Here is a 26429-nt window from a genome sequence, read left to right on the forward strand (position 1 = left end):
CAAGGCTAATGTCTAGACAGATTTAGCGCTATCAATCAGCCCATCCCTGGCATTCAGAGAGCCACCACGAGAGCAGAGGTACCACCTGTTACAAGGCTGTGGGGAGGACGCACTTGGTCAGATTGGAAACACAGAATCAGCTCCTGCAGCGCTCTCCTTCTATTAACATTGAAGTAACAAAGCTGGAAACAGTAGTTAACAGGAATAGAAACTTGTGGCTTCCATGTTATGCTTTTCCCCTTAGTATCAACCACTGTCATTAAAATAATAAACTTAATGAAGCTTACTTTCCTTTGGACTTTTTAAAAAACACTTGAGAGACTCCTAGACTCCTTGAGGTCCCCACTGGCCTGGAATCTTTCCATCTGGCTAGAGCCAAGCCGGCACTTAGGGCTTCAGACTTTGGACTAGAGCCCTTTCCTTGAGGCGTCAGTAACTCCCCTAGCTCTTCTGTCTGTGAACAGAACTCTCAGCTAATTGTCTTAAATGAGCCTGGGTGGGTAACTATCTTTGCCAGTAATCACAAGGAGATCTCACCTTCTTCACTGAGTACTCAGTTTATTTAAAAAAAAAAAAAAGGCTGGTGTATTAAAACTTTCTTCCATTTTAGATGCAAAACTCAAAAGAAAGAAACCGGAGAGATGAGGTCCTTTGGGTATCATCACCAGGTATTTCACTTGTACCTACATTTAATAGGCATAGCAATTTTATTATGTATTTGCTTTTTGTCAAACTTTAAACTTTTTATTTTGCATTGGGGTGTGGCACGTTAGCAATGTTGTGAGAATTTCAGGTTCACTTGATTTTTGTAGATAAGTGATTTTTACGGAAGTATAGTTGATTTAATTTACAAGACCGAATTACTTTCAGCGGTGCAGCATAGGGACTGTATTTTCACAGGTTAGACTCCATTGTAAGTTATTACAAGGTAATGGCCATAATTCGCTGTGCTGTACAATATATCCTTGTTTATCTATTTTCTTTTCTTTTTTATTCCTGTTCTTTCTTTTTAATTGAAGTATAGTTGATAGACAATGTTGTGTTAGTTTCAGGTATAGAGCAAAGTGATTGTAAACCTTATAGGCATTCATCCATTTATAGTTTACACACTAGTTCTCAAAGTGAGATCCCCTTACCAGCAGTGCCATTATCACCTTTATAGCTTCAGGTTATAAATGCAAATTTCCAGCCCCACCTCAGATCTGTTGGATCAGAAGCTCCCCAAGAACGGCCCAGCGGCCTGTGTCTTAATAAGCCTGCGGGGCATTCTGATACACATCCATTTTTGAGAATCCCTGCTTTACAGACATAGTGTACTCACTACACTCACTTAACGGAGGAGGAAACCCGAGCTTCCTGGGGTTTCAGTTGTTTATCAAAGTCACAGAATCTGTGGGTATTAGACTTAAAACTGGAGATAATCTATGTAAAAAGAAAAAGGAAAAAAAAATCATGATCTATGTAAAAAGAAAAAGGAAAAAAAATCATGGTAGTTAAATAGTAAATAAATAAAGAATAGTTGAGTCCTTTTTGTAGTTATTATATCTAGCTAGCATAATTTAATATATTTACATAAGAAGATTTAAATCTTTGCTACATGTTAAAGTTGAGATACTAACTCTCATTTCTTCTGATCTAAGGAGGGTACTTCCAAAACTGAACTGGTTTATAAATATTGGAAATACAATTATAAGTCAAGTTTCCTGTGAACCACTAAATACCTTAGTGATAAGATTAATCTAAAAACGGTAGCTTTAGAAGAATTAATTTTAAGCAGATCATCCTCCTTGCTTTGATATAAGCTGCTGGATCCTATCCCATTACAAATGCAACCAGTTTGTAGAGACTGCAAACATCTGCTCTCCCCTAGAAAGTGTCTGTATGAATATTAATCCCAAAGACTACATGTTGACTCTCTGTCCATGTGATGTGTTTAAATGCCACATGTGTAAATGTGTGGAAGGTATTTACTCCTGAAAGAGGGTAGACCCCATGTTGGGAAGTTCTCTGAGACATTTCAGCGTTTATAACATTAAGAAGGGAAAACATATGGGCATCCGTGTGGAACTTTCAAGGGCTAAGTGTGGAGCCAGAGGGTTGGAGGGATGCTTGCTGGTTTGAGGTAAAGACCAGCTGTTGCTTCCACAGTGCTGACTGGCCAGTTGTTCTCACTCCCCTTTTCTGCACAATTTTATCTGGTAATAAGAGAATCGAAGGTCAACAAAAATGCTTAGCATAGAAACAGGATTATTTAAGGGAAACATGTATTAACCTTTGAAGAATTTTACTGGTCTGGTCTAAACTGGATCCATAGTGATGCTCAGGGCTTACTGCTGTGTATTTCTACAACGCAAGGCATAAACTAAGGAGTCTGAGCAGAGAAGTGTAGAAAAATGGTTGTAAAGGGTCTGAAAGTTTCTAGATATATACCTGCCATGGATGGAGACAATGATTCCTCCAAGGAGGCTGAGTAGCATTTTCAAGGTCATTAAAGTAACCATATAAGTAATAATAAATCTGGAATCTGACCCTAATCAAAAGCCTCTGCATTTCCCTTGACCTGGTGCATGGTGATGCCTTGCTTTTGCATTAATGGTCTCCATTAAAATAGGGGCAAGATTCTGAGCATGCCAAGCTCTTAAAAGAGTTATTAAGAATGTCCAGCTAGGAAATGAGCAGCTATATTAAAAGCTTAGGCATTTATGTGTGTAAGGGAGAATAAAGGAACTATTAACAAAATCTTGAAAAATGTTTTAATAGTATTTTCTGATGATCTTTATGATTTAACAAAAAAAATGTCAAAACAAAATGATGAACACAGAATGACATAGTCGCTTTGGTCTATAGCTAAAGAATATACAGTGATACTAATAGGCTACAAGTCTAGCCAGTCTCCCTCTCCAGGTTTACCTTGTACAAATGACCAGGGAAATCTTGTACCTAATCTTATTAATTTGGGTGTCTTGTATTTTTCCTTTAAGCTTTTTCTTGTAGTATTTCTCCTAAACCAAGCAGGACCCTGTGAGGCCTTCCTGAGGACAGTCGCTCATATTTCCCCCTCTTGTTTGTAGAAAATCATTAGCCTCTGAGGCCTCCCTCAAGTTCCAAGGAGCAAATTTAATCAGAGAAGTGAGAGTATGCAGAGACAAAGAAAAGCAGTCAGGTCAGACAAAATAATAATAGTTTAGCCATAAAACAAAGTCGGGGCCTTTAGTTCCTCCTCAAGGGCTGTAGATAACTTTCTGAACCATGTTCCTGTATGTTTTGCAGGTACTAAAACCTCCACCAGATGGAAGAAGTTAACTGTACGCTGACCAGCAGCCTGTAGATTCCAGATGGCTTGCAACCAGAACACTGATGATCGACATTCCTGGAACATCGTACTATATCGTCACCATCAACCAATCAGAGAATTGTGTGTGAGCTGATTGGCCACTCATTTCTCACATGGTCCTTAAAAAGCCCATCTCCAAAAGCCACTGAGGGCTCAGGTCTTTTGTCTATGAGCGGCCTGTTTTCCTTGCTTGGAGCTCTACAATAAATACTGTACTTTCCTCCATCACAACCCAGTGTCAGTAGATTGACTTTGTTGCAAGTCAAGCAAGAGGACCCTAGTTCAGTTAGGTGACATTCCTCCTATGAATGCTCTTCTCTTCCCACAATTTCCTTTTCCTACCTTCCTAGCTTTAGGTAATTTTTATTAGTCATACCACATTTTGTAGTTTTCAGGAAGCCAAAGTAACTTAAACCTGGTCCCTTCCCTTTCAACTCATCAGAGTTCCTCCCACCCATATACTATTAAGCACACCTTGACAGCTTGGTGCATCTGAAATACCATCCATGCTACTTATACACAGAGGCTGGGTTGCAGCATGTCCTTAATGGTTTTGCACATCCACAGGAAGGGTTAATCACATCTTCAAGCTCCTTGTTATGACTAATACACAGCCTGGTGTATGGTGTCTAATGAGAGTTTAAAAGATATATGTTGATGGTAATGAGATTCTCACTTTCAAATTGTTTTCTGAAATTGGTAGGCTTGAAATACTATATCAGACAGGGATCAATATTCAGGATGTTTTAGGGCCAAATTGGCAGAATAAATGTGTATAAATCATGAAGATCAGAGAGCTTCTCCCAGAGAGTTTAGAGGGCACTCAAGGGTGAAATCAGGGAACAGACGACCCAAATGTATAATCCATTGTTTCAACTGACCTTTATGTGAGAGAGGTGGTAAGCAGCATATGCAAACCCTTTCATAAAAGACAGACACCAGAAAGCTACAGAAAATCACAGACCATCTTATCATCCAGGCCAAAGGATTCTATCATGAAAGGCTGATGTATTTGGGAAGTGGCACATGATTTTAGAAGAGAAAGCTCTAAACTCGATATTGATACAATGCAGTATATTCAGATAATGTACTTCAGAGATGTGGAAAGAGAAGAATCCTGATTAACTTGTACAAGATCAGTCAGCAGCAATGTGGATGAGGTGGTTTAAAAGAAGGACTTGTGAAAGCCAGCAAGGTCTACTGTATAGCAGAGGGAATGATACTCAATATCCTGTGGTAAACCAGAATGGAAAATAATACTTAAAAAAAAGAATGTGGGGACTTCCCTGGGGATCTGGTAGTTAAGAATCCACCTTGCAACGCACGGGATGTGGGATCAGTCCCCGGTCAGGGAACTAAGATCCCCCGTGCTGGAGCAACTATGACCTCAGGCCACAATTAGAGAGATCATGCACCACAATGGAAGACTCCATGTGCTACAGCTAAGATCTGACACATTCAAATAAGCAAATAAAATATTTAAATAAAGAGGATATATAGACATGTATAACAATCACTCTGCTTTACAGCAGAAATTGACAGAACATTGTAAATCTATTATACTTCAATAAAATTAAAGAAGCAAAATTAAACAATACATTAAAAAAATGAAAATAAAGGACTTCATATCAAAACACATGCATTGGTGGCCATCTTTGAAATGTCAGAGTGATAAAGAGCAGAATATAAAGGAACGTATAAATGCATGTAAAGGGGAATGTATGTTTGGAGCATTTATATGTTGTATATAGGAGACATAGGTGGATTTATGCTTAAATAAATCATGAGTGAATCGTGTTCGAATGAATCAGGGTTTGAACACTGATGCTTAAGTGACTGAGGACTGAAGCTGCACTCATTTCACAAGCTAGCAAGATCATGCTCAAAGCCCTTCAAGCTAGGCTTCAACAGTGCATGAGCTGAGAGCTTACAGATAAACAAGCTGGACTCAGAAACGCAGCAGAACCAGACTTTAAATTACCAACACCCACTGGGTCATAGAGAAGGCAAGGGAATTTCAGAAAAACACCTTTACTTCTTCTTTATTGACCACAGTAAAGCCTTTGACTGTGTGGATCACAACAAACTGGAAAATTTTTAAAGAAATGGGAATATCAGACCACCCTAACTGCCTCCTGAGAAACCTGGATGCAGATCAAGAAGCAACAATTAGAACTGTACAGAGAATAACTGACTAGTTCAACATTGGGAAAGGAGTACATCAAAGCCGTACACTTTCACCCTGCTTACTTAAGTTACATGCAGAGTACATCATGCAAAATGCCAGGCTGGATGAATCACAAGCTAGATTGCCCTGGAGCAATACCAATAACCTCAGATATGCCATGACACCACCCTAATGGAAGAAAGCACAGAGGAACTAATGAGCCTCTCAATGAAGGTGAAAGAGGAGAGTTAAAAAGCCAGCTTAAAACTCAACATTCAAAAAACAAAAAGATCATGGCATTTGGCCCCATCACTTCATGACAAGTAGATGGGGAAACAATGGAAAGAGTGGCATACTTTATTTTGGGGTCTCCAGAATCACAGCAGATGATGACTGCAGCCATGAAATTAAAAGACACTTGCTCCTTGGAAGAAAAGTTATGACAAATATAGATAGTATATTAAAAAGCACAGATATCACTTTTCCCACAAAAGTCCATATAGTCAAAGCTATGGTTTTTCCAGTAGTCATACCCAGATGTGAGAGTTGGACCATAAAGAAGGTTGAGCACTGAAGAATTGATGCTTTCAAACTGTGGTGTTGGAGAGGACTCTTGAGAGTCACTTGGACAGTAAGGAGATCAAACCAGATTTTGGATGTGCTAAGATTCTAAATCTAAATCTAGGGGTGGTCCTAAGATAGCAGAGGAATAGAATGGGGAGACCACTTTCTCCCTCGCAAATTCATTGAAAGAACATTTGAATGCTGAGCAAATTCCACAAAACAACTTCTGAACGCTGGCAGAGGGCATCAGGCATCCAGAAAGGCAGTCCATTGTCTTCGAAAGGAGGTAGGACAAAATATAAAAGGTAAAAAGAGTGACAAAAGAGTTAGAGACGGGGACCCGTCCCGGGAAGGGAGTCTTAAAAGAGGAGAAGTTTCCAAACACCAGGAAACCCTCTCATCAGTAGGTCTGTGGGGAGTTTTGGAATCTCAGAGGGCAACATAACTGGGAGGAAAAATAAATAAAACCCACAGATCATGTGCCTAATGGCAACTCCCAGCACAGAAGTAGCCCAGACGCTCGCATCCGCCACCAGCAAGTGGGGGCTGAACTGGGAAGCGCAAGCTGGATTGCTTAGGGTAAGGACTGGGCCTGAATGCAGCAGTCACAGCAGGAAAGGGGCAATATCGGCCCCAGAGGCAGCATCCTCTACCAAACTGCGAGCAGGCTCCCCGTTGCTAACCAAGACTTCTTGGTATTCTGGAGGGTTGACTTCCGCCGGGAGGGTCGCAGCCAGAGATCAGCTCCCCAGAACAGACACACGGCACACCAGAGGCAGCGTGCCCGCAGCGCACCCAGAAAACCGAGTGGCTGGGACGGGGAGGTGATAAGACGCACCCCCCACCTGGGGAGAGTGCACTCCCGAAGCACCTGGTCGCCTGAGCTGCTCGGACCTGGGAAGGGCACAAAATGCAGGCCCAACCGAGTCTGCGCCTTTGCAGAGTACCCAAGAACCTGAACCTGAGCGGCTTAGACCTGGAAGTGCACGCAACTCAGAGCCCACTTTAGACATTTCCCCTGCAGAGCAACCTGGAGCCTGAGCAGTGTAGACGGGGAAAGCACACACGCTGTGAGTGGGGCAAACCCAGCGTGGTCCAGACACTGTGAGCACTCCCCCCACACGCCAGTGATGTTTGTTCGCGGTGTTCCTCCCTCCCCGCAGCACAACTGAACAAGTGAGCCTAAATAAGTGACCAGCTTTGCCCCCTCGTGTCAGGGCAGAAATTAGACACTGGAGAGACTTGCAAACAGAGGAAGCCAAAATAAACAAAGAGGAGGAACTGCTATGAAAGTCACAGGTGCAACAGACTAAAACCCTGTGTTAGCGCCGACTACATTGGAAGGGGCCTATAGATCTTGAGAAGTGTAAGTTGGAACAAGGAACTATCTGAAACTGAGCTGACCCCACACTGCCCGCAACAGCTCCAGAGAAATTCCTAGATATATTTTTACTACTGTCGTCTTAAAATTTTATTGTTATTTTTTTAATTTTTAAGTCCTCTATTAATCCTTTAATTTTCATTTTTATAACCTACTATTACCTTGCAAAAAAAGACTCTATTTTTAAAAGCAAACTTCATATATATATATATATTTATAATTTTTGTGATTTTTTTAAAATATTGTATTTTTGAGAGTCTATACTCTAGATTTTTAATCTTTGCTTTTTGGTATTTGTTATCAATTTTCTACCTTTAAGAATCCAATCTTCAGTACCCATTTTTACTTAGGAGTGTGATTACTGGCTTGATATCTCTCTCCCCCTTTTGACTTTCCTTTTTCTCCCCCAGGTCACCTCTATCTTCTCCCTCCCCTTCTCTTCTCTACCCAAATTTGTGAATCATTTTGTGTGTTCCAGGCTGTGGAGAATACTTAGGAAATTGATTACTGCCTAGATCTGTCTCTCCCCTTTTGATTCCCCCTCTTCTCCTCCTGGTCACCTCTATCTCCCTCCTCCCTCTTCTCTTCTCTTCTCCATATAATTCTGTGAACCTCTATGGGTGTCCCTCTCTGTGGAGAATCTTTTCATCATTAACCTAGATGTTTTATCATAGGTGCTCTATGGAAGGAGAAGTCTTAAGGCTACTGTAAGAATAAGACTGAAAACCAGAGGTAGTAGGCTTAAGCCCCAAACCTGAGAACACCTGAGAACACCTGACTCCAGGGAATACTAACTGAAAAGAGTTCATCCAAAAACCTCCATACCTACACTGAAACCAAAGACCACCCACGGACCAACAAGTTCCAGAGAAGGATATACCAAGCAAATTCTCCAGCAACACAGGAACATAGCCCCGAGCTTCAACATACAGGCTGCCCAAAGTCACACCAAACCCATAAACATCTCAAAACTCACTATTGGACACTCCACTGCACTCCAGAGAGAAGAAATCCAGCTCCACCCACCAGAACACTGACACAAGCTTCCCTAACTAGGAAACCTTGACAAGCCACCCGTCCAACCTCACCCACAGGGAGGAACCTCCACAATAAAGAGGAAACACAAACTTCCAGAATACAGAAAGGCCACCCCAAACACAGCAATCTAAACAAGATGAAAAGGCAGATAAATACTCAGCAGGTGAAGGAACATGATAAATGCCCACCAAACCAAACAAAAGAGGAGGAGATAGGGAGTCTACCTGAAAAAGAATTCAGAATAATGATAGTAAAAATGTTCCAAAATCTTGAAAACAAAATTGAGTTACAGATAAATAGCCTGGAGACAAGGATTGAGAAGATGCAAGAAATGTTTAATAAGGACCTAGAAGAAACAAAAAAGTCAATCAACAATGAATAATGCATTAAGTTAGATCAAAAACACTCTGGAGAGAACCAACAGTAGAATAACAGAGGCAGAAGATAGGATAAGTCAGGTAGAAATAGAATGGTAGAAATAAATGAAGCAGAGAGGAAAAAAGAAAAAGGAATTAAAAGAAATGAGGACAACCTCAGGGACTACTGGGACAATGTTAAACACCCCAACATTAGAATCATAGGAGTCCCAGAAGAAGAAGACAAAAAGAAAGGCCATGAGAAAATTCTTGAGGAATTAATAGTTGAAAACTTCCTTAAAATGGGGAAGGAAATAGTCACCCAAGTCCAAGAAACCCAGAGAGTCCCAAACAGAATAAACCCAAGGCAAAACACCCCGAGATATATATTAATCAAATTAACAAAGATCAAACACAAAGAACAAATATTAAAAGCAGCAAGGGATAAAGAACAAATCACACAAGGTGATGCCCATAAGGATAACAGCTGATCTTTCAAAAGAAACTCTTCAGGCCAGAAGGGAATGGCAGGACATACTTAAAGTGATGAAAGAGAATAACCTACAGCCCAGGTTACTGTACCCAGCAAGCATCTCATTCAGATATGAAGGAAAATTCAAAAGCCTTACAGACAAGCAAAAGTTGAGAGAATTCAGCACCACCAAACCAGCTCTTCAACAAATGCTAAAGGATCTTCTCTAGACAGGAAACACAGAAAGGGTGTATATACTCGAACCCAAAACAACAAAGTAAATGGCAATGGGATCATCCTTATCAACAATTACCTAAAATGTAAACGGGTTGAATGCCCCAACCGAGAAACAAAGACTGCCTGAATGGATAAAAAAACAAGACCCCTATATATGCTGTCTACAAGAGACCCACCTCAAAACAAGGGACACATACAGACTGAAAGTGAAGGGCTGGAAAAAGATATCTCATGCAAATGGAGACCAAAAGAAAGCAGGAGTAGCAATACTCATATCAGATAAAATAGACTTTAAAATAAAGGATGTGAAAAGAGTCAAAGAAGGATAGTACATAATGATCAAAGGATCAATCCAAGAAGAAGATATAACAATTACAAATATATGTGCACCCAACATAAGAACACGACAATATTGTAAGGCAAATGCTAACAAGTATGAAAGGGGAAATTAACAATAACACAATAATAGTGGGAGACTTTAATACCCCATTCACACCTATGGATAGATCAACTAAACAGAAAATTAACTAGGAAGCATGAACTTTAAATGATACAATGGACCAGTTAGACCTAATTGATATCTATAGGACATTTCACCCCAAAACAATGAATTTCACCTTTTTCTCAAGTGCACACAATACCTTCTGCAGGATAGATCACATCCTGTGCCATAAATCTAGCCTTGGTAAATTCAAAAAAATTGAAATCATTCCAAGCATCTTTTCTGACCACAGTACAGTAAGATTAGATGTCAATTACAGGGGAGGAAAAAAAAACTATTAAAAATTCCAACATAAGGAGGCTAAAACAACACTCTTCTGCAAAACCAACAAATCACAGAAGAAAGCAGAAAAGAAATCAAAATATGCATTAAAGTGAATAAAAATGAAAACATAACAACCCAAAACCTATGGGACACTGTAAAAGCAGTGCCAAGGGGAAGGGTCATAGCAATACAGGCTTACCTCAAAAAACAACAAAAAAGTCAACTAAATCATCTAACTTTACTCCTAAAGCAACTAGAAAAGGAAGAAATGAAGAACCCCATGGTTAGAAGAAGGAAAGAAATCTTAAAAAAAAAATAGGACAGACATAAATGCAAAAGGAACAAAAGTGACCATAGCAAAAATCAACAAAGCTGGTTCTTTGAGAAGATAAATAAAATTGACAAACCATTAGCCAGATTCATCAAGAAACAAAGGGAGAAGAATCAAACTAACAAAATTAGAAATGAAAATGGAGAAATCACAATGGACAACACAAAAATACACAGGATCATAAGAGACTACTATCAGCAACTATATGCCAATAAAATGGACAACTTGGAAGAAATGGACAAATTCTTAGAAGAGTATAACTTTCCACACCTGAACCAGGAAGAAATAGAAAATCTTAACAGACTCATCACAAGCATGGAAATCACAACTGTAATCAGAAATCTTCCAGCAAGCAAAAGCCCAGGACCACACAGCCTCACAGTTGAATTCTACCAAAAACTTAGAGAAGAGTTAACACCTATCTTAGTCAAACACTTCCATAAAATTGCAGAGGAAGGTAAACCTCCATATTAATTCTATGAGGCCACCATCATCCTAATACCAAAACTAGACAAAGATGCCACAAAAAAACAAAAATATAGTCCAATATCACTGATGAAGTTAGATGCAAAAATCCTTAACAAAATTCTAGCAAACAGAATCCAATAACATATTAAAAAGATCATACATCATGAGCAAGTGGATTTTAACCCAGGGATGCAAGGATTCTTTAATATCCACAAATTAATCAATGTATTGCACCACATTAACAATTTGAAAGATAAAAACCACATGACTATCTCAGTAGATGCAGAGAAAGCCTTTGACAAAATTCAACATCCATTTATGATAAAAACCCTCCAGAAAGCAGGAATAGAAAGAACATACCTCAGCATAATAAAAGCTATATATGACAAACCCACAGCAAACATTACTCTCAATGGTAAAAAATTGAAAGCATTTCCCCAAAATCAGGGACAAGACAAGGATGCCCAATCTCACCACTACTATTCAACATAGTTTTGGAAGTTTTGGCCACAGCAATCAGAGAAGAAAAAGAAATGAAAGGAATCCAGATTGGAAAAGAAGTAAAATTCTCACTGTTTGCAGATGACATGATTCTCTACATAGAAAACCCTAAAGACTCCACCAGAAAATTAATAGAGCTAATCAATGACTATAATAAACTTGCAGGATATAAAATTAACACACAGAAATCCCTTGCATTCCTATACACTAACAATGAGAAAACAGAAAGAAAATTAAGGAAACAATTCCATTCACCATTGCAATGAAAAGAATAAAATACTTAGGACTATATCTACCTGAAGAAACAAAAGACCTATACATAGAAAACTATAAAACACTGATGAAAGAAATCAAAGATGACACAAAGAGATGGAGAAATATACCATGTTCATGGATTGGAAGAGTCAATAATAGTGAAAATAAGTATAACACACAAAGCAATCTATAGATTCAATACAATCCCTCTCAAGCTACCAATGGTATTTTTCACAGAACTAGAACAAATAATTTCACAATTTGTATGGAAACACAAAAAACCTCGAAGAGCCAAAGGAATCTTGAGAAAGAAGAATGGAACTGGAGGAATCAACCTGCCTGTTTTCAAGCTATACTACAAAGCTACAGTCATCAAGGCAGTATAGTACTGGCACAAAGACAGAAATATAGATTAATGGAACAAAATAGAAAGCCCAGAGATAAATCCACACACCTATAGACACCTTATCTTTGATAAAGGAGGCAAGGATATACAATGGAGAAAAGACAATCTCTTTAACAAGTGGTGCTGGGGAAACTGGTCAACTACTTGTAAAAGAGTGAAACTAGAACACTTTCTAACACCATACACAAAAATAAATGCAAAATGGATTAAAGATCTAAATGTGAGACCAGAAACTATAAAACTCCTAGAGGAAAACATAGGCAAAACACTCTCCTACATAAATCACAGGAGGATCCTCTCTGACCCACCTCCCAGAGTAATTGAAATAAAAGCAAAAATAAACAAATGGGACCTAATTAAACTTAAAAGATTTTGCACAATTAAAGAAACTATAAGCAAGGTGAAAAGACAGCCTTCAGAATGGGAGGAAATAATAGCAAACAAAGCAACTGACAAAGAATTGATCTCAAAAATATACAAGCAACTCCTGCAGCTCAATTCCAGAAAAATAAACGACCCCATCAAAATATGGGCCAAAGAACTAAACAGACAGTTCTCCAAAGAAGACATACAGATGACTAGCAAAGACATGGAAAGATGCTCAACATCATTCATTATCAGAGAAATGTAAATCAAAATCACAATGAGGTACCACCTCATGCTGGTCAGAATGGCTGCTATCCAAAAATCTACAAACAAATGCTAGAGACGATATGGAGAAAAGGAAACCCTCTTACACTGTTGATGGGAATGCAAACTAGTACAGCCCTATGGAGAACAGTGTGGAGATTCCTTCTAAAACTGGAAATAGAACTGCCATACGACCCAGCAATCCCACTGCTGGGCATACACACCTAGGAAACCAGAACTGAAAGAGACACATGCACCCCAATGTTCATCGCACCACTGTTTATAATAGCCAGGACATGGAAGCAACCTAGATGCCCATCAGCAGACGAATGGATAAGGAAGCTGTGGTACATATACATAATGGACTATTGCTCAGCCATTAAAAGAATACATTTGAATCAGTTCTAATGAGGTGGATGAAACTGGAGCCCATTATACAGACTGAAGTAAGCCAGAAAGAAAAACGCCAATACAGTATACTAACACATATATATGTAATTTAGAAAGATGGTAATGATAACCCTATATGCAAGATAGTAAAAGAGACACAGATGTATAGTACAGTCTTTTGGACTCTGTGGGAGAAGGTGAGCATGGGATTTTCTGAGAGGATGGCATTGAAACATGTATATTATCATATGTGAAACAGATAGCCAGTCCAGGTTTGATGCATGCGACAGGGTGCTCAGGGCTGGTGGACTGGGTTGACCCAGAGGAATGAGATAGGGAGGGAGGTGGGAGGGGGTGTCCAGGATGGGGAACACATGTACACCCATGGCTAATTCATGTCTATGTATGGCAAAAATCACTACAATATTGTAAAGTAATTAGCCTCCAATTAAAATAAATTTTAAAAAAGAAAATTTCAAAATAGAGAAAAACACAAAGAATTTTATAAAGAAAAAAAAATCTAAATCTAAAAGTGATTCTAAATCACTGCAGATGGTGACTGCAGCCATGAAATTAAAAGACGCTTACTCCTTGGAAGGAAAGTATGACCAACCTAGATAGCATATTAAAAAGCAGAGACATTACTTTGCCAACAAAGGTCCATCTAGTCAAGGTTATGGTTTTTCCAGTGGTCATGTATGGATGTGAGAGTTGGACTGTGAAGAAAGCTGAGCACTGAAAAATTGATGCTTTTGAACTGTGGTGTTGGAGAAGACTCTTGAGAGTCCCTTGGATTGCAAGGAGATCCAACCAGTCCATCCTAAAGGAAATCAGTCCTGGGTGTTCATTGGAAGGACTGACGCTGAAGCTGAACCTCCAATACTTTGGCCACCTCATTCGAAGAGTTGACTCATTGGAAAAGACCCTGATGCTGGGAGGGATTGGGGTCAGGAGGAGAGGGGGACGACAGAGGATGAGATGGCTGGATGGCATCACTGACTCCATGGACATGAGTTTGGTCTCTGGGAGATGGTGATGGACAGGGAGGCCTGGCATGCTGCAGTCCATGGGTTCACAAAGAGTCAAATACGACTGAGCAACTGAAGCAGACTAAACTGAATTGAAGATTCTAAAAGTCTTGCTAAGTTTGTCCCTGAGACACTTTCACATCTGATTATTTAGTGAGGTGGAGACTTTGGCTTACTCATCAATCATAATACATCATTAAGCAGCTGCTCAGTGGCCTCATTCCCCAACATTCCATTCAGTGCCAGATCAGAAATTCCACAAATTGGATTTTTTAGAGCATGCATATTTACTGCTGTAGGTTGCACAGGTATATTTCAAGGATTCTTGTTCTGAAGGAAACTTTGCAAAATAAAATAAACCTCTTGAGTACTAGTAAATTGGTATTCCATCCGAGGGGTACAATGCTATAATTGTATTGCTTGGTAAATCAACTTTAAATAAACATTACAAACTCCATCTCATTTGAAAATTGAAGATCTTCAAAAGACTTGTGAAAGTCTCATTCAAGAGATTTTCTACTTCTGTGATACAGCATTCTTAGTCAAGTCAATACTTTGTATTGATGTTGTGGGGTATTGACTTTTTTCTGAAAAGTTAAATCATTTAAAGAGTTGGTTTTTTTTGTTTTTTTAAAAAACTTGCTTGTTTGGGTATTGCTTTTATCTTGTTTATCAAGATTAACTCTCGTGAGTCTATAGTCTGATTTATAATTTTAAATTTAAAACAGAAAAAGAAAAACTCTCAAGGTAACTTATTTATTCAATAATACAATCTGTTGGAAATATCAATGAATAGTAGGCACAACTCAGATCTTACATATGCTCGTAAAATGTTTGGTAAAATGCTCTGAGTGTTTGATGGCCTTCTATAAGGCCTATATACAGTTTCAGAGAATTTGAGCACTATTTAAAATGTGTAAAAACCACAGTTAGATCGTGTTAGTGCTTTCTCACTTTTATATTTTAAAAGTAGTGCATGAAATAGACAATAGAGGTTGCCATTCTTCTTTTGCAGTGGGTCTGACAAAGGTTAAGGAGAGAAAAGTAAATCAGTTTTGTGAAAATTAGAAAAAAATCAAGTGTAGTAAAGAAGCAATAGAAAGTACAGTCAGGCAATAGAGCATATTTAGGACCCAAACTTAGTTCTGCAGTCTGGCACCGCCAAAGTCTCGTTATGTGACCTTGGCTGGGTCTCTGCGGGCCTCGTGCCTCGTGTTTACAGAGATGTTCATACTGAACCAACACCTTTGTCTGTATGTAGAATGACATTTGCTTCCAAACGAAATGTGTGATTTTTGTTCAGTGACTGTTAGTTTCCTCAGTAGGGACACAAGTGGACATGCGTTTTTTTTTCACCATCTGAGCCTTGTGACTGTGCTTGGCTCATCATGATGTCCCCGCCCACTGTCACTGGAGTGGTGATGGTCCCTTCACAGGTCTTTTCTCCTCCTGGTAATTTGCATCTGGCAATTTGGTCCTGAAGCTGCCTCCTCTCCCAAGTGCCCTGAAGGCATTGTAAGTATCTCTGGGGAGGCCTTAGCTAGAATTTACCACTGCACTACACACAATGGTTTGCTGCCTCTTCTCATCCACCCACCTGGCATCTTTTGCCTCCTTCCAAAGATCAAGGCTATTTTGAGGCAGAGGTGAGGGACAGCAACAGTCTCCTTCCCTCCAATTCTGAAAGTCCTGGTAATTCTGCAGTTCTTGCAATAACCATCCAAAAAATAGTTCATGTTAGATCTCCAGTAACAATTGTCATGGAGGCTGCAAGGACCTATAAGACAGAACCCTATCTTTAAGGGGCTTGGGATTTTGTGGAAACAAGCCGAGAGAAACTGTTCATCCTTGAAATACGTCCTGATCCATATGATAAGCTGAAAGCAAGTTATTTTATTCTAAAGGAAATGAAGCTCAGGATTTTAAAAATATTTAAACAAAAGACCTCAAAACTTCAATTCAATCTGAGAAACAACCAGTTCTGATTGAAAATGCCAAAGAAAATAAATACCCTCATGTCTTTCTGTCCTCTCAAGTCAACATAAAACCTTAAAATTGCTCTTCAAAATGGAAAGGGTATTTATTTCTCTTTTCAAACTAAAACAAACTTTAAAAAAACCTGTAAAATTTATGGTGTCTTCAAAGTTGAAAAAAAAAAAAAGCAAAAGACTAGTCTCCAAAAGAGACTATTTGTAAAATGAAAAAAAATCCATGTTCTGTATAAATATTACCACATAATATGACAAACAACTCACAATAAACATGACTACTATAATAGCCTCCAGATTCAGTCTGCCATAACTAATCTTAATCCACAGTTTACTATTATTTCAATTAAGAATAGTGATGAGTGGGCAATTAACAAATAACAGTGAATATAAAATAGAACTTTTTTTCCAAAAGAATGAGAGCAGTATAGAAATATGCATGTGCAAACATCAATTTGAAAGTAAAATTAGGATTGATTTAAGAGGGAAGAAATCTGAGAAGATTATGAGAAGGAAAGATAATGTGATCAACTGCCAAATCGTCACATTTTAAGTACATACATTTAGAAAAAAATAAATGTCTGGTGAGATTTTCTTCCCTAAAGGAAAAGCAGCATGAACTAATACACCGTTTTATTTAGTGCATGAGTTTCAGAAACCTCCTCTGGTGTCTTTTGCTCTCTATCTCTAACTCCCTTCCCCACCTCGTAATTTGGGGACAGTGTTTCGCGTGTTCTTTGGCGTCAAGAGCTTTGGCCGAGGGTTGTGGAACGAACATTTTTGGTAAAACTTGGACCAAACTGTCCTTTACTTCCAAGCTGAAGATTGTCTATAAACACAAAATCATTCTATTTATATTTGTTTTGTATTTGTAACCTCTTAAATTCTTTTCAAAACTTGAATAGAGGCAGGGGAACATACTGGCTTTAAAATCAGACCAGGCTATGGAGTCCCAGGTCAAGATTCACCAACTGGATAGCTCTGGTTGAGTTACATAACTGAGCTAATTCCATCATTGCAAGGTACGTAACGTACTCGGCAAATAATAAATAAATAGTAAACGCATGGTCAGTGAGCCAGTACCTTCTCATCAGTGATCAGACTTCTGTGGTGTAGTTGTTTTTATTGAAGAAAGAACTGAGGCCCAGTCAGTGAACTTCCCAAGTTACCAGAAAAAGAGGAAAACACTCAACTTTTTGTAACAGATATCCTCATTTCCCTATGAACTGGAGTCATGCTGGAGATAGGACTTAGACAAAGTCTAATTATTTCTGAATGGGCACTCAACAGTTATCAAGATCCTGGCAATCTGCATAGAGGAAAATGACAGAAACGTTCCCTGGTTACCATGACCGCATCTCATTTTCATGCAGCTGATGAGAAAAGATGTCCTACCCAGATGCTGTCTTCTTGCTTGTACTGTTTCCAGTTGCGTCCTGTGTCACTGAACATCAGGCTGTAGCTCGTCACCCAGTCAGAGCTCCCGTATCTTCCCTGCGTGGCCACTGCTGTAATCTCCACTCTGTTTCCCAGGTCCATCTGGAGCCACTGCTGAGCATTGGAATCTGCTGGGGACCAACCGCCAGTTCCTGGAATAGCATCAGAGAGAGAGAGAGCTGTAGCAACATCTCACAGAGCCACGACTTCCACCTCTCAGAGAGAAAAGCAAAAGAAAACAAAGCAAAAATACAGTGTTCAGCTAAAACCTCTTTATAACCCCAAAACATGTCCTACCTCTCTTCATAAACCACTGGTACTTTAAACAATTTTTATTGGGTTATAAATGGATTTATAATGTTGCATTCATTTCTGGAGTACAGAAAAGTGATTCAGCTATACATATGTTCATTCTTTTTCAGGTTATTTCCCCTTATAGGTTAAATCAATTAGGTTATCACAGAATATTGAGTAGAGTTCCCTGTGGTATACAGTAGGTCCTATATATTGTATAATTTGTATGCTGTTCCCAAATTCCTGGTTTATCCCCCTTCACCATGATTTCCCTTGAAAGCCATGACTGTTTTCTATGTCTGTGAGTCCATTTTTGTTGTGTATATAAATTCATCTGTATGACGTTTTTATATCCCACATGTTAGCGATATCGTATGACGTTTATCTTTCTCTGACTTCACTTTGTATGATAATTTCTCTGCTGTGCAGTGCTTAGTCACTCAGTAATGTCCAACTCTTTGTGACCCTATAGACTGTAGCCTGCCAAGCTCCTCTGTCCATGGGATTCTCCAGGCAAGAATACTGGAGTGAATTTCCATGCCCTCCTCCAGGGGATCTTCCCAAACCAGGGATCGAACCCAGGTCTCCCACACTGCTGGTGATTCTTTACCATCTGAGACACCAGGGAAGACCATAAATACTGGAGTGGGTAGCCTATTCCTTCTCTAGGGGAATCTTCCTGGCCCAGAAATCGAACTGGGGTCACCTTAATTGCAGGTGGATTCTTTACCAGCTGAGCTACCAGGGAAGCCCTATGATAATCTCTGCTGCTACTGCTGCTGCGGCTAAGTCGCTTCAGTCGTGTCCGACTCTGTGCGACCCCATACACGGCAGCCCACCAGGCTCCCCCATCCCTGGGATTCTCCAGGCAAGAACACTGGAGTGGTTTCCCATTTCCTTCTCCAATGCATGAAAGTGAAAAGTGAAAGTGAAGTAGCTGAGTCATGTCTGACTCTTCGCGACCCCATGGACTGCAACCTGCCAGGCTCCTCCATCCATGGGGTTTTCCAGGCAAGAGTGCTGGAGTGGGCTGCCATTGCCTTCTCCAATGATAATCTCTGCTGCTGCTGCTGCTAAGTCGTTTCAGTCGTGTCCGACTCTGTGCGATCCCATAGACGGCAGCCCACCAGGCTCCCCCATCCCTGGGATTCTCCAGGCAAGATAGTCTCTAGGTCCATCCAAATGGCAATGCCATTATTTCATTCTTTTTATGGCTGAGTAGTATTCCCTTGTATGCACAGACCATATCTTCTTTATCCATTAATCTGTCAATGCATATTTAGGCTGCTTCTATGTCCTGACTATTGTAAACAGTGATGCCCAAAACATTCTTGACCCAATTTTCATTGTCCCCTTCCACTAAATTCTCTTTTGTGGTTTAAGATTCAACTCAAATGCTGTTTCCTTTATGATTTTTCCCCTTTCCTGTCTATTATTATAGTTTTCTTCTTCTGGATTCCTAATGGGATTTATTTGATCTACTTTCTATTTTTTTTACAACCTTAACCTTTAACATGACTTATATCCTGTGTCTGACTGGTCTTTTCTTGTTCTCTTCTCTGCTTTTTTCTTTCATTCCTCCCTTTCTGTTCCCTGATCCTTAGCTCTCTCCAAATACAAGATGTGAATCTGCCATGGGTCAGACATTTTTCTGTGGATGCAAAGATTCATGATCATTAACTATGTCTTTGAAAAGTTAGTGGTCACTCATTCAACAGATCCTCACTGAGCATCAGGAGTGTGCTGGGTAGTGAGAGAGAGGGACACACAAACAAAAATATGTAATGTGATGTGAAAGAAAACTTTCAGTGAAGTAAACACAAGGTTCAATAGAAGCAGAGATTACAGCATGCCTCAGTAGGTGATTGGAAAGACCAAGAGACAGTGATAGTGGAGCTGCAAGCTGAAGCAAGCATGGTCATTTTCCCAGTAAACAAGGTGAAGCAAAGCTGGGGAGACCAACAAAGGCCAAGAAAACAGCATGTGCAACGTCTCAGAGAGACTTGAAGGAGACGGTCCCAGCGTGGGTCTCCCTGTGAGTCCATGTGTTTGACACACAGGAACTGTCCAGCATATAAACATAAATCTCTGGGCTCTGGAATTTTATCATGTGACATGCTGGAACTCTGCAGACGATCCATATAATCTCTTCCTTCTTTGGAAGACTTGTGACCTAAGTTTTCTGTTTTCATTTTACATAGGAACAAAGCAGTATGTATTCATTCTTACTGACCCAAGAGTCTACAAGGCATCTGAATCCTGAGTGGAACCTATTGTAGAATGTCTATGCTATGGATGCACCCCAAAGTTCATGGTAGCATTATTTACAATAACCAAGATATGTAAACAACCTAAGAGTCCATCAACTGATAGTGAATACAGAAGAAGTGGTATGTATATACAATGGAACATTACTGAGGCATAAAGAAGAATGGAATAATGCCATTTGCAGCAACACAAACAGACCTAGAGATTATCATAGTGATGTAAGCCAGACAAAAACAAATAACATATGGTATTGTTTATATGTGGAATCTAAAAAAATGTTACAAATGAATGTAGTATATAAAACGGAAATAGACCTGCCAAGATAGAAATCAAATTTATGGCTGCTAAACGGAAAGGGGGGGATGCATAAGTTAGGAGTTTGGGATTAACAGGTACGTACTATGAGAACAAAGATCTGTTATTAATATATAGCATGGGAACTATACTCAGTGTTCTGAGATAACCTGTAATAGAAAAGATGAGTATACATGGATACATAGCTGATTCACCATGCTGCACACTTGAAACTAGCATGACATTGTTAATCAACTACACTTCAACTAAAGAAAAAAGAAATAAGAACCTTTTGTTAAGAACCTTGCTCACGGCATTGGATTGGCTGCCTCATTGGATTTTTTAATTTAGAAGGGTTAACCAATAAACCCCTTTTGATATCAATGTATGTCATTGAAAATCATTTTAGTCATGTCCCAGACTACATTCTTGCCATCTCAGGAAGAGTCAATTGTACCCATTCTTGGTACTGAGAACTTTCTGAGCCCCATCTGGCTGCTCATTGCAGAGAGAGTTTGACACTACCCGGGAACGGGCTTGTGAACAAAGTGGGCATAGAACATGAAGTGGACCTTACTCTGGCCATAAGGCATATTCTATCAGTTATCAATCGATTTTGTCCCAATAATTAGCTAGTACTATGATGAAAGAATTGATGCTTTTGAACTGTAGTGCTGTAGAAGACTCTTGAGAGTACCTTGGGCAGTAAGAAGATGTAACCAGTCAATTCTAAAGGAAATCAACCCGGAATATTCATGGAAAAGACTCTTGCTGAAGCTGAAGCTCCAATACTTTGGCCACCTGATGTGAAGAACTGACTCATTGGAAAAGACCCTGATGCTGGGAAAGATTGAAGGCAAAAGCCAAAGGGGTCAGTACAGGATGAGATGGTTAGACAACATCACAGACTCAAGGGACACAAATTTGAGCAAACTCTAGGAGAGAGTGGAGAACAGGGAAGCCTGTGTGCTGCAGTCCATGGGATCACAAAGGGCTGGGCATGACTTAGTCACTAATCAATAATGACTCTAACTGAGCAGGACCCAATAAGGTCTTCTCAGAATAGACTCTCCCCACCACATGTCCTCTGCCTGCCATTTGTCTGTAGACAAATCTTACAGACCAATAAATTTAATGAGAGAAATGAGAAAGCAGAAAGAAAGGAAAACAGGAAGTAAGGCCAAATAATAACACTTTAGCCATTAAACAAAGTCAAGGACCTTTGGTTCCTCCTCAAGCAGTATAGATAGCCTGAGTCACATTCTGTGAGCTGTTTTGCAGATATTTAAATCCCCACCAGATGGAAGAAGTTCATGATATGCTGTTCATAACCATGCAGACCCCAGACCAGTTAGAATCAGAAATTTGATGATGCTGACTCACGGTTACCTCACCACCAACCAATCGGAAGAATATCCATGAGCTGATCACCCACACAGGAACCCGCCCTCTCACCTTGACTTTAAAAACCTGTCTCTGAAATCCTTTGGGGTATTCGGGTCTTCTAAGCACTAGTTGTCTGGACTCCTTCAGTAAACATGGGTCTTCAATAAAGCTATTTCTTCCTACTTCATCCAAGTCATTCTCTGAGATTCAATCTGGCCAAATTTCAGCAACGGTACTTTTAACCTTTTGTTTGATAATATTTTTTTTTCACTCTCCTGGGTAGATTCAAATGCAGGGAAAGAAAGAAAGGAAGCATGCTCAGTCCTCACTCTGGAATGTCTTTTATTCAGTGTTTTGCTAGACATGAATACGTCTATATGTTGCTAGACATGAATACATTGCAAACATGTTTGCAAACATGAATACGTTTGCTAGACATGAATATTACTGATATTCACTAACATCCATTCTCTCCTTTTGTAGTCATAGGACTATGGAGGGGGATGGATTAACTGCACTTTTCAGCTCCCAATACCATTCAAGTTACAGCCTTATGGACAAGTTCTCCCCGATAAAAATGTGAGTGGAAAGAAGATATGCCATCCCCAAGCCATCGGGTCTCTTCCCCACTTGCTTTCTCCTTTCACACTGATAGAGGGCCAACAAGGACCTAGAAGATGTCAGGATCTCAGCATGGAAAGATGTTAGATTCCTGCACCATCACAGGTTAACTACATTATTAACGAGAACTAAATACTTATTTTCTTTAAGCTATTGCATGTTGAAATCTATCTGACACTGCAGTTTAACCTATCTTAATACATATAGAATATCCTGTGGAGTAAATAGAATAATGCCTATATTATAGTTGGGGAAACTGAGATCCAGCAGTTGTAGAACACCTGGGACTCATGACTTTAGCACTGCTATTTGAGACAATTAGATAACAGAAAAACATTCTAACAGCCCAAAAATCAATAAAGAAGGAAAACACAGGGAGGAGACATTCAACCAGAATTCTAGAAGGATATTTTTATCAATCACCCTTGCAGTAACCAATATGTCCATGATTCCCAATCGATTCTATCCTCTCTCAACTTCTCAAAACTGACAGGGAGGCCCAAGTAGGAGGAGCTATTATTTTTCCAAGAAATCTGCAATTTTTCTGAACCTACTCTTTATTTCAACTCAATTTTTCCTGCCTCCCATTTCATAAGACCTGTCTCTTCTTGAGTGAAAAAAGCAAGGTTGTATAAGTTGTACCACCTCAACAGTATTAAAGCATGATAAAAAAGAAATGTGTATGGTGATTTCTTCTGAGAGATGAAAATATGAGTAATTTTATTCTTTTATGCTTTTTGCATATAACCTAATTTTTATTATCAGCATGTCTTTCTTTCACAAACCAAGACTCATTTTTACATGGCTCATTGCATGAAGGACATATGTAGTCACCTGAGAACCAGTGGTATAATACAGAGCTCTGTGTGACCATCACAATTTTTGATACAAAAATCCTCAAACCTTGCCTATTTCCCTTTATCCTTGAGTCCACAATTAAACTTCCTTGTCTAGTGTTTTTCCTTCATTTATTCTAAGTATTCTTATTATAGTTATATATGATAACAATTTATGTCAGTGATAGAAGAAATAAGTCATTTTCCCCACTATCTCACAAAGAATACAATCACAAAAGATTGACCCAAACCCAAACCAAACCAAATCCAAACAAAACAAAAGGGGGAGTGAGTAAAAGTGAAAATATTCCTTCAAATTTGTCTAAAGAAAATCACAGCTTCCTTTTGCCCACAGTAGAAAACTGTAGCTTATTAATCTTCCCCAAATTAACCAAATTGGAATAATTGATGTTAGTATTCATTAACACATCAAGTTAAGTAGTTTCCAAGCCCAGGAACTTCAGCCTAAGCTCTCAAAATGGAGGGACGCTCTCTGGGTGATAATTGCCAAGGCCTTTCCCCTGCTGTTGAAGATGCTCCCAGCATTACAGCTAATAGGCCAGACACTCGGGGTTGCTGTGGTTACTATGGCAAACGTTTTGCTCCTTCCACCAAACAATAAATGTGTTTTCACAAATGATGAGAGTAGCCTGAAGACTCTATTTGCAGTTCCTCTTAAGACACACTGTACCCACACTAGCTTCCTGCTTCTTAATTGTTCTGCAGGTTGAGGTGTAATGCACACACAGACCCTGCCCTTGGCATGTTGCCGGTGTTAACCTAGGCAGGGCTCTGCCATTGTGGCTGCTGCATCAGTAATCAGCAGTTACAATTTCCACAATTCCTACATTTTGAATTGAAAGGAATTTAATGAAATTTCATAGGAAAAATATAGTTTTAAGGGAAAAATAACTTCACCTTAGATTTGTATAGAGTCTAGAACATGGGATCCTGAATAATTTGAAGATTATCACTTAGTTTATTCTTAGCACACACCAAGCATCATACCCTACATGCTGTGTGATTTCACTTTAGAGGAGAAGACGTAAATGAAATTCAAGAGATCTGGTTCAAGATTCAACTCAGGTCCTGACGTTAGATTGGATGCGATTCTCAACTGTGCTCCATCATCAGAAAGCACCTGGAGTGCTTGTGAAGATGACAAATTCTTTGGTCCACTCCTTGATAACTGATGCAGGGGCCTAACCCAGAAATCTGTATCTTGAGAAAGGGATTTGTGACATGGTAAGTGGTTTGAGAGACACTGGATGAAAGAGTTTCTGAAGTTTCAGTTAGACTATTTTACTGAGAAGAGTTGAATTCTTTATTCGTTTTATGATCCAAGTTAGTTTAAACCCAACATGCTATTCTTGATGATTACAAACAAAAAAGCAACATAAAATTGCCTCTGGATCTAAAGATGGACACTCTTCCAATTTGATCCCCAATTCCTCACCTCTAAAAACAGATGGTAACTTAAAGTCAGACTTAAAAAGGAAATATCAAATTTTGTGAATTCAGAAATACCCACCTCTGTTCTTGCCTGAACAACTTTTTTTCCCACTACCAATTAATCCTTTTGCTTCTGATCACCATATCCTTTCCATACGCCCTTGAAGTGTTCACTCACTCACAATGTTAGTTGACTGTAGGAGTCCTTTCTCAGTGCACAACTGTAAGCCCTTGACAACCATGACCCAGGCCTGCATGGTTGATACTAGTATCACTATCCCCACTTAACAGAAGGAAAACAGGCCAGAATGGTTGGTCAGCTTTACCAAGATCACACAACTGGTCAGTGGCAGAACAGGGAATTCAAACTCAGAAAACTGGGACTCAGAGCCAAGTTCTTAGCCACTCAGCTGCATGGCCTCTCAGCAACATGGACAGAGCATGTCACCTTCTTCCTTGTTTATAATAGCAATTGTCTCTAGAAACATAATTTACACTTCACTCTTTCAGTGTCTCACTGATCCTTATAGCCATCAGCAATAGTATTTTAACTTCCATTTACCACAGAACAAGTCAGGCTGAAAGGGTAGCCTAGCTTACCCAGACTATCTGGAGACACTGATCTCCAACCAGCTTTTGCAGATTTCTCAACCCTGCCTGAGGTTTCAACAGGGGTCAATGTTTAAGTAAGCAAGTAGCTATTCTTAGGGAGAATTCTAAGCAAGGTTTAAGTAAGGCAAGAGATCCAGTTCCCTGTTCAACCTTGCAAAGCATGGTGCTTCTACCTAACTTTACATGCTAGGCTAGGTTCCACTCACATAACAGAAAAACTGGTAGAGAAGACAGAACTTCCTCCATTTCTACACTGACTTGCCCTTCTAACTCAGAGAGGGAAATGAGACTGGACTTATGTCACACACTGGAAATGGGCACAAAATGTTATACACAGGTCTCTGCTGGGACTCTCCTATAAACAGTACACTTTATACAGTGTGGGTAAGAGTAAAATTAACATTCACAAGCATGCTCATAACCTTCACACCTTGACACAGCAGGTGATGCTCTTCCATGTAGAACAGGCTAGGTGGCTGGGAAAGGACTTCTGGGGCTTGAAGGCTGTTGGCTGAAACTGGGCAATTTCAAGCTGGCTGGTAACTGGGCATTATCCTGTTGCCCATGGACATGTGTGGTAGGACCTAGATGTTGCTGGATGGCTCTGGCCAGAGTGCCAACACTTCTATTCACACATTTATTTAAGGACTAGGGAGCCTCTTGGGGGAAAAGTAATTAGGAACTCAAACACCCTGTGGCCTTCAAAATCTGTAAAAACCAGTAGGAAGATCTGGAGTTGCCCTATTTCTTGAATTTTCATGTGATATTGGAGTATATTTGGTTTGCTTCTCTTGTGGCTCAGTGGTAGAGAATCCATTTGCCAATGTAGGAGACACAAGTTCAATCTCTGGGTGGTAAAGATCCTCTGGAAAAGGAAATGGCCATCCTCTACAATATGCTTGCTTGGGAAATCTCAT

At 39.6% G+C, this 26429-nt stretch overlaps 1 protein-coding gene across 2 annotated transcripts in view; it reads right to left on the bottom strand.

Annotated features, from left to right (window-relative positions):
* Positions 1-26429, bottom strand: part of CNTNAP5 (contactin associated protein family member 5) — a 970694-nt gene that overhangs the window by 703253 nt on the left and 241012 nt on the right. For both annotated transcript variants that reach the window (XM_065927810.1, XM_065927809.1), the window contains exon 3: positions 17708-17901. In XM_065927810.1, coding sequence (XP_065783882.1) covers positions 17708-17901 — 194 coding nt within the window. The remainder of the gene's footprint in view (positions 1-17707; positions 17902-26429) is intronic.

This window comes from Muntiacus reevesi, chromosome 3 (genome assembly GCF_963930625.1).
Source record: "Muntiacus reevesi chromosome 3, mMunRee1.1, whole genome shotgun sequence".
Lineage (NCBI taxonomy): Eukaryota > Metazoa > Chordata > Mammalia > Artiodactyla > Cervidae > Muntiacus > Muntiacus reevesi.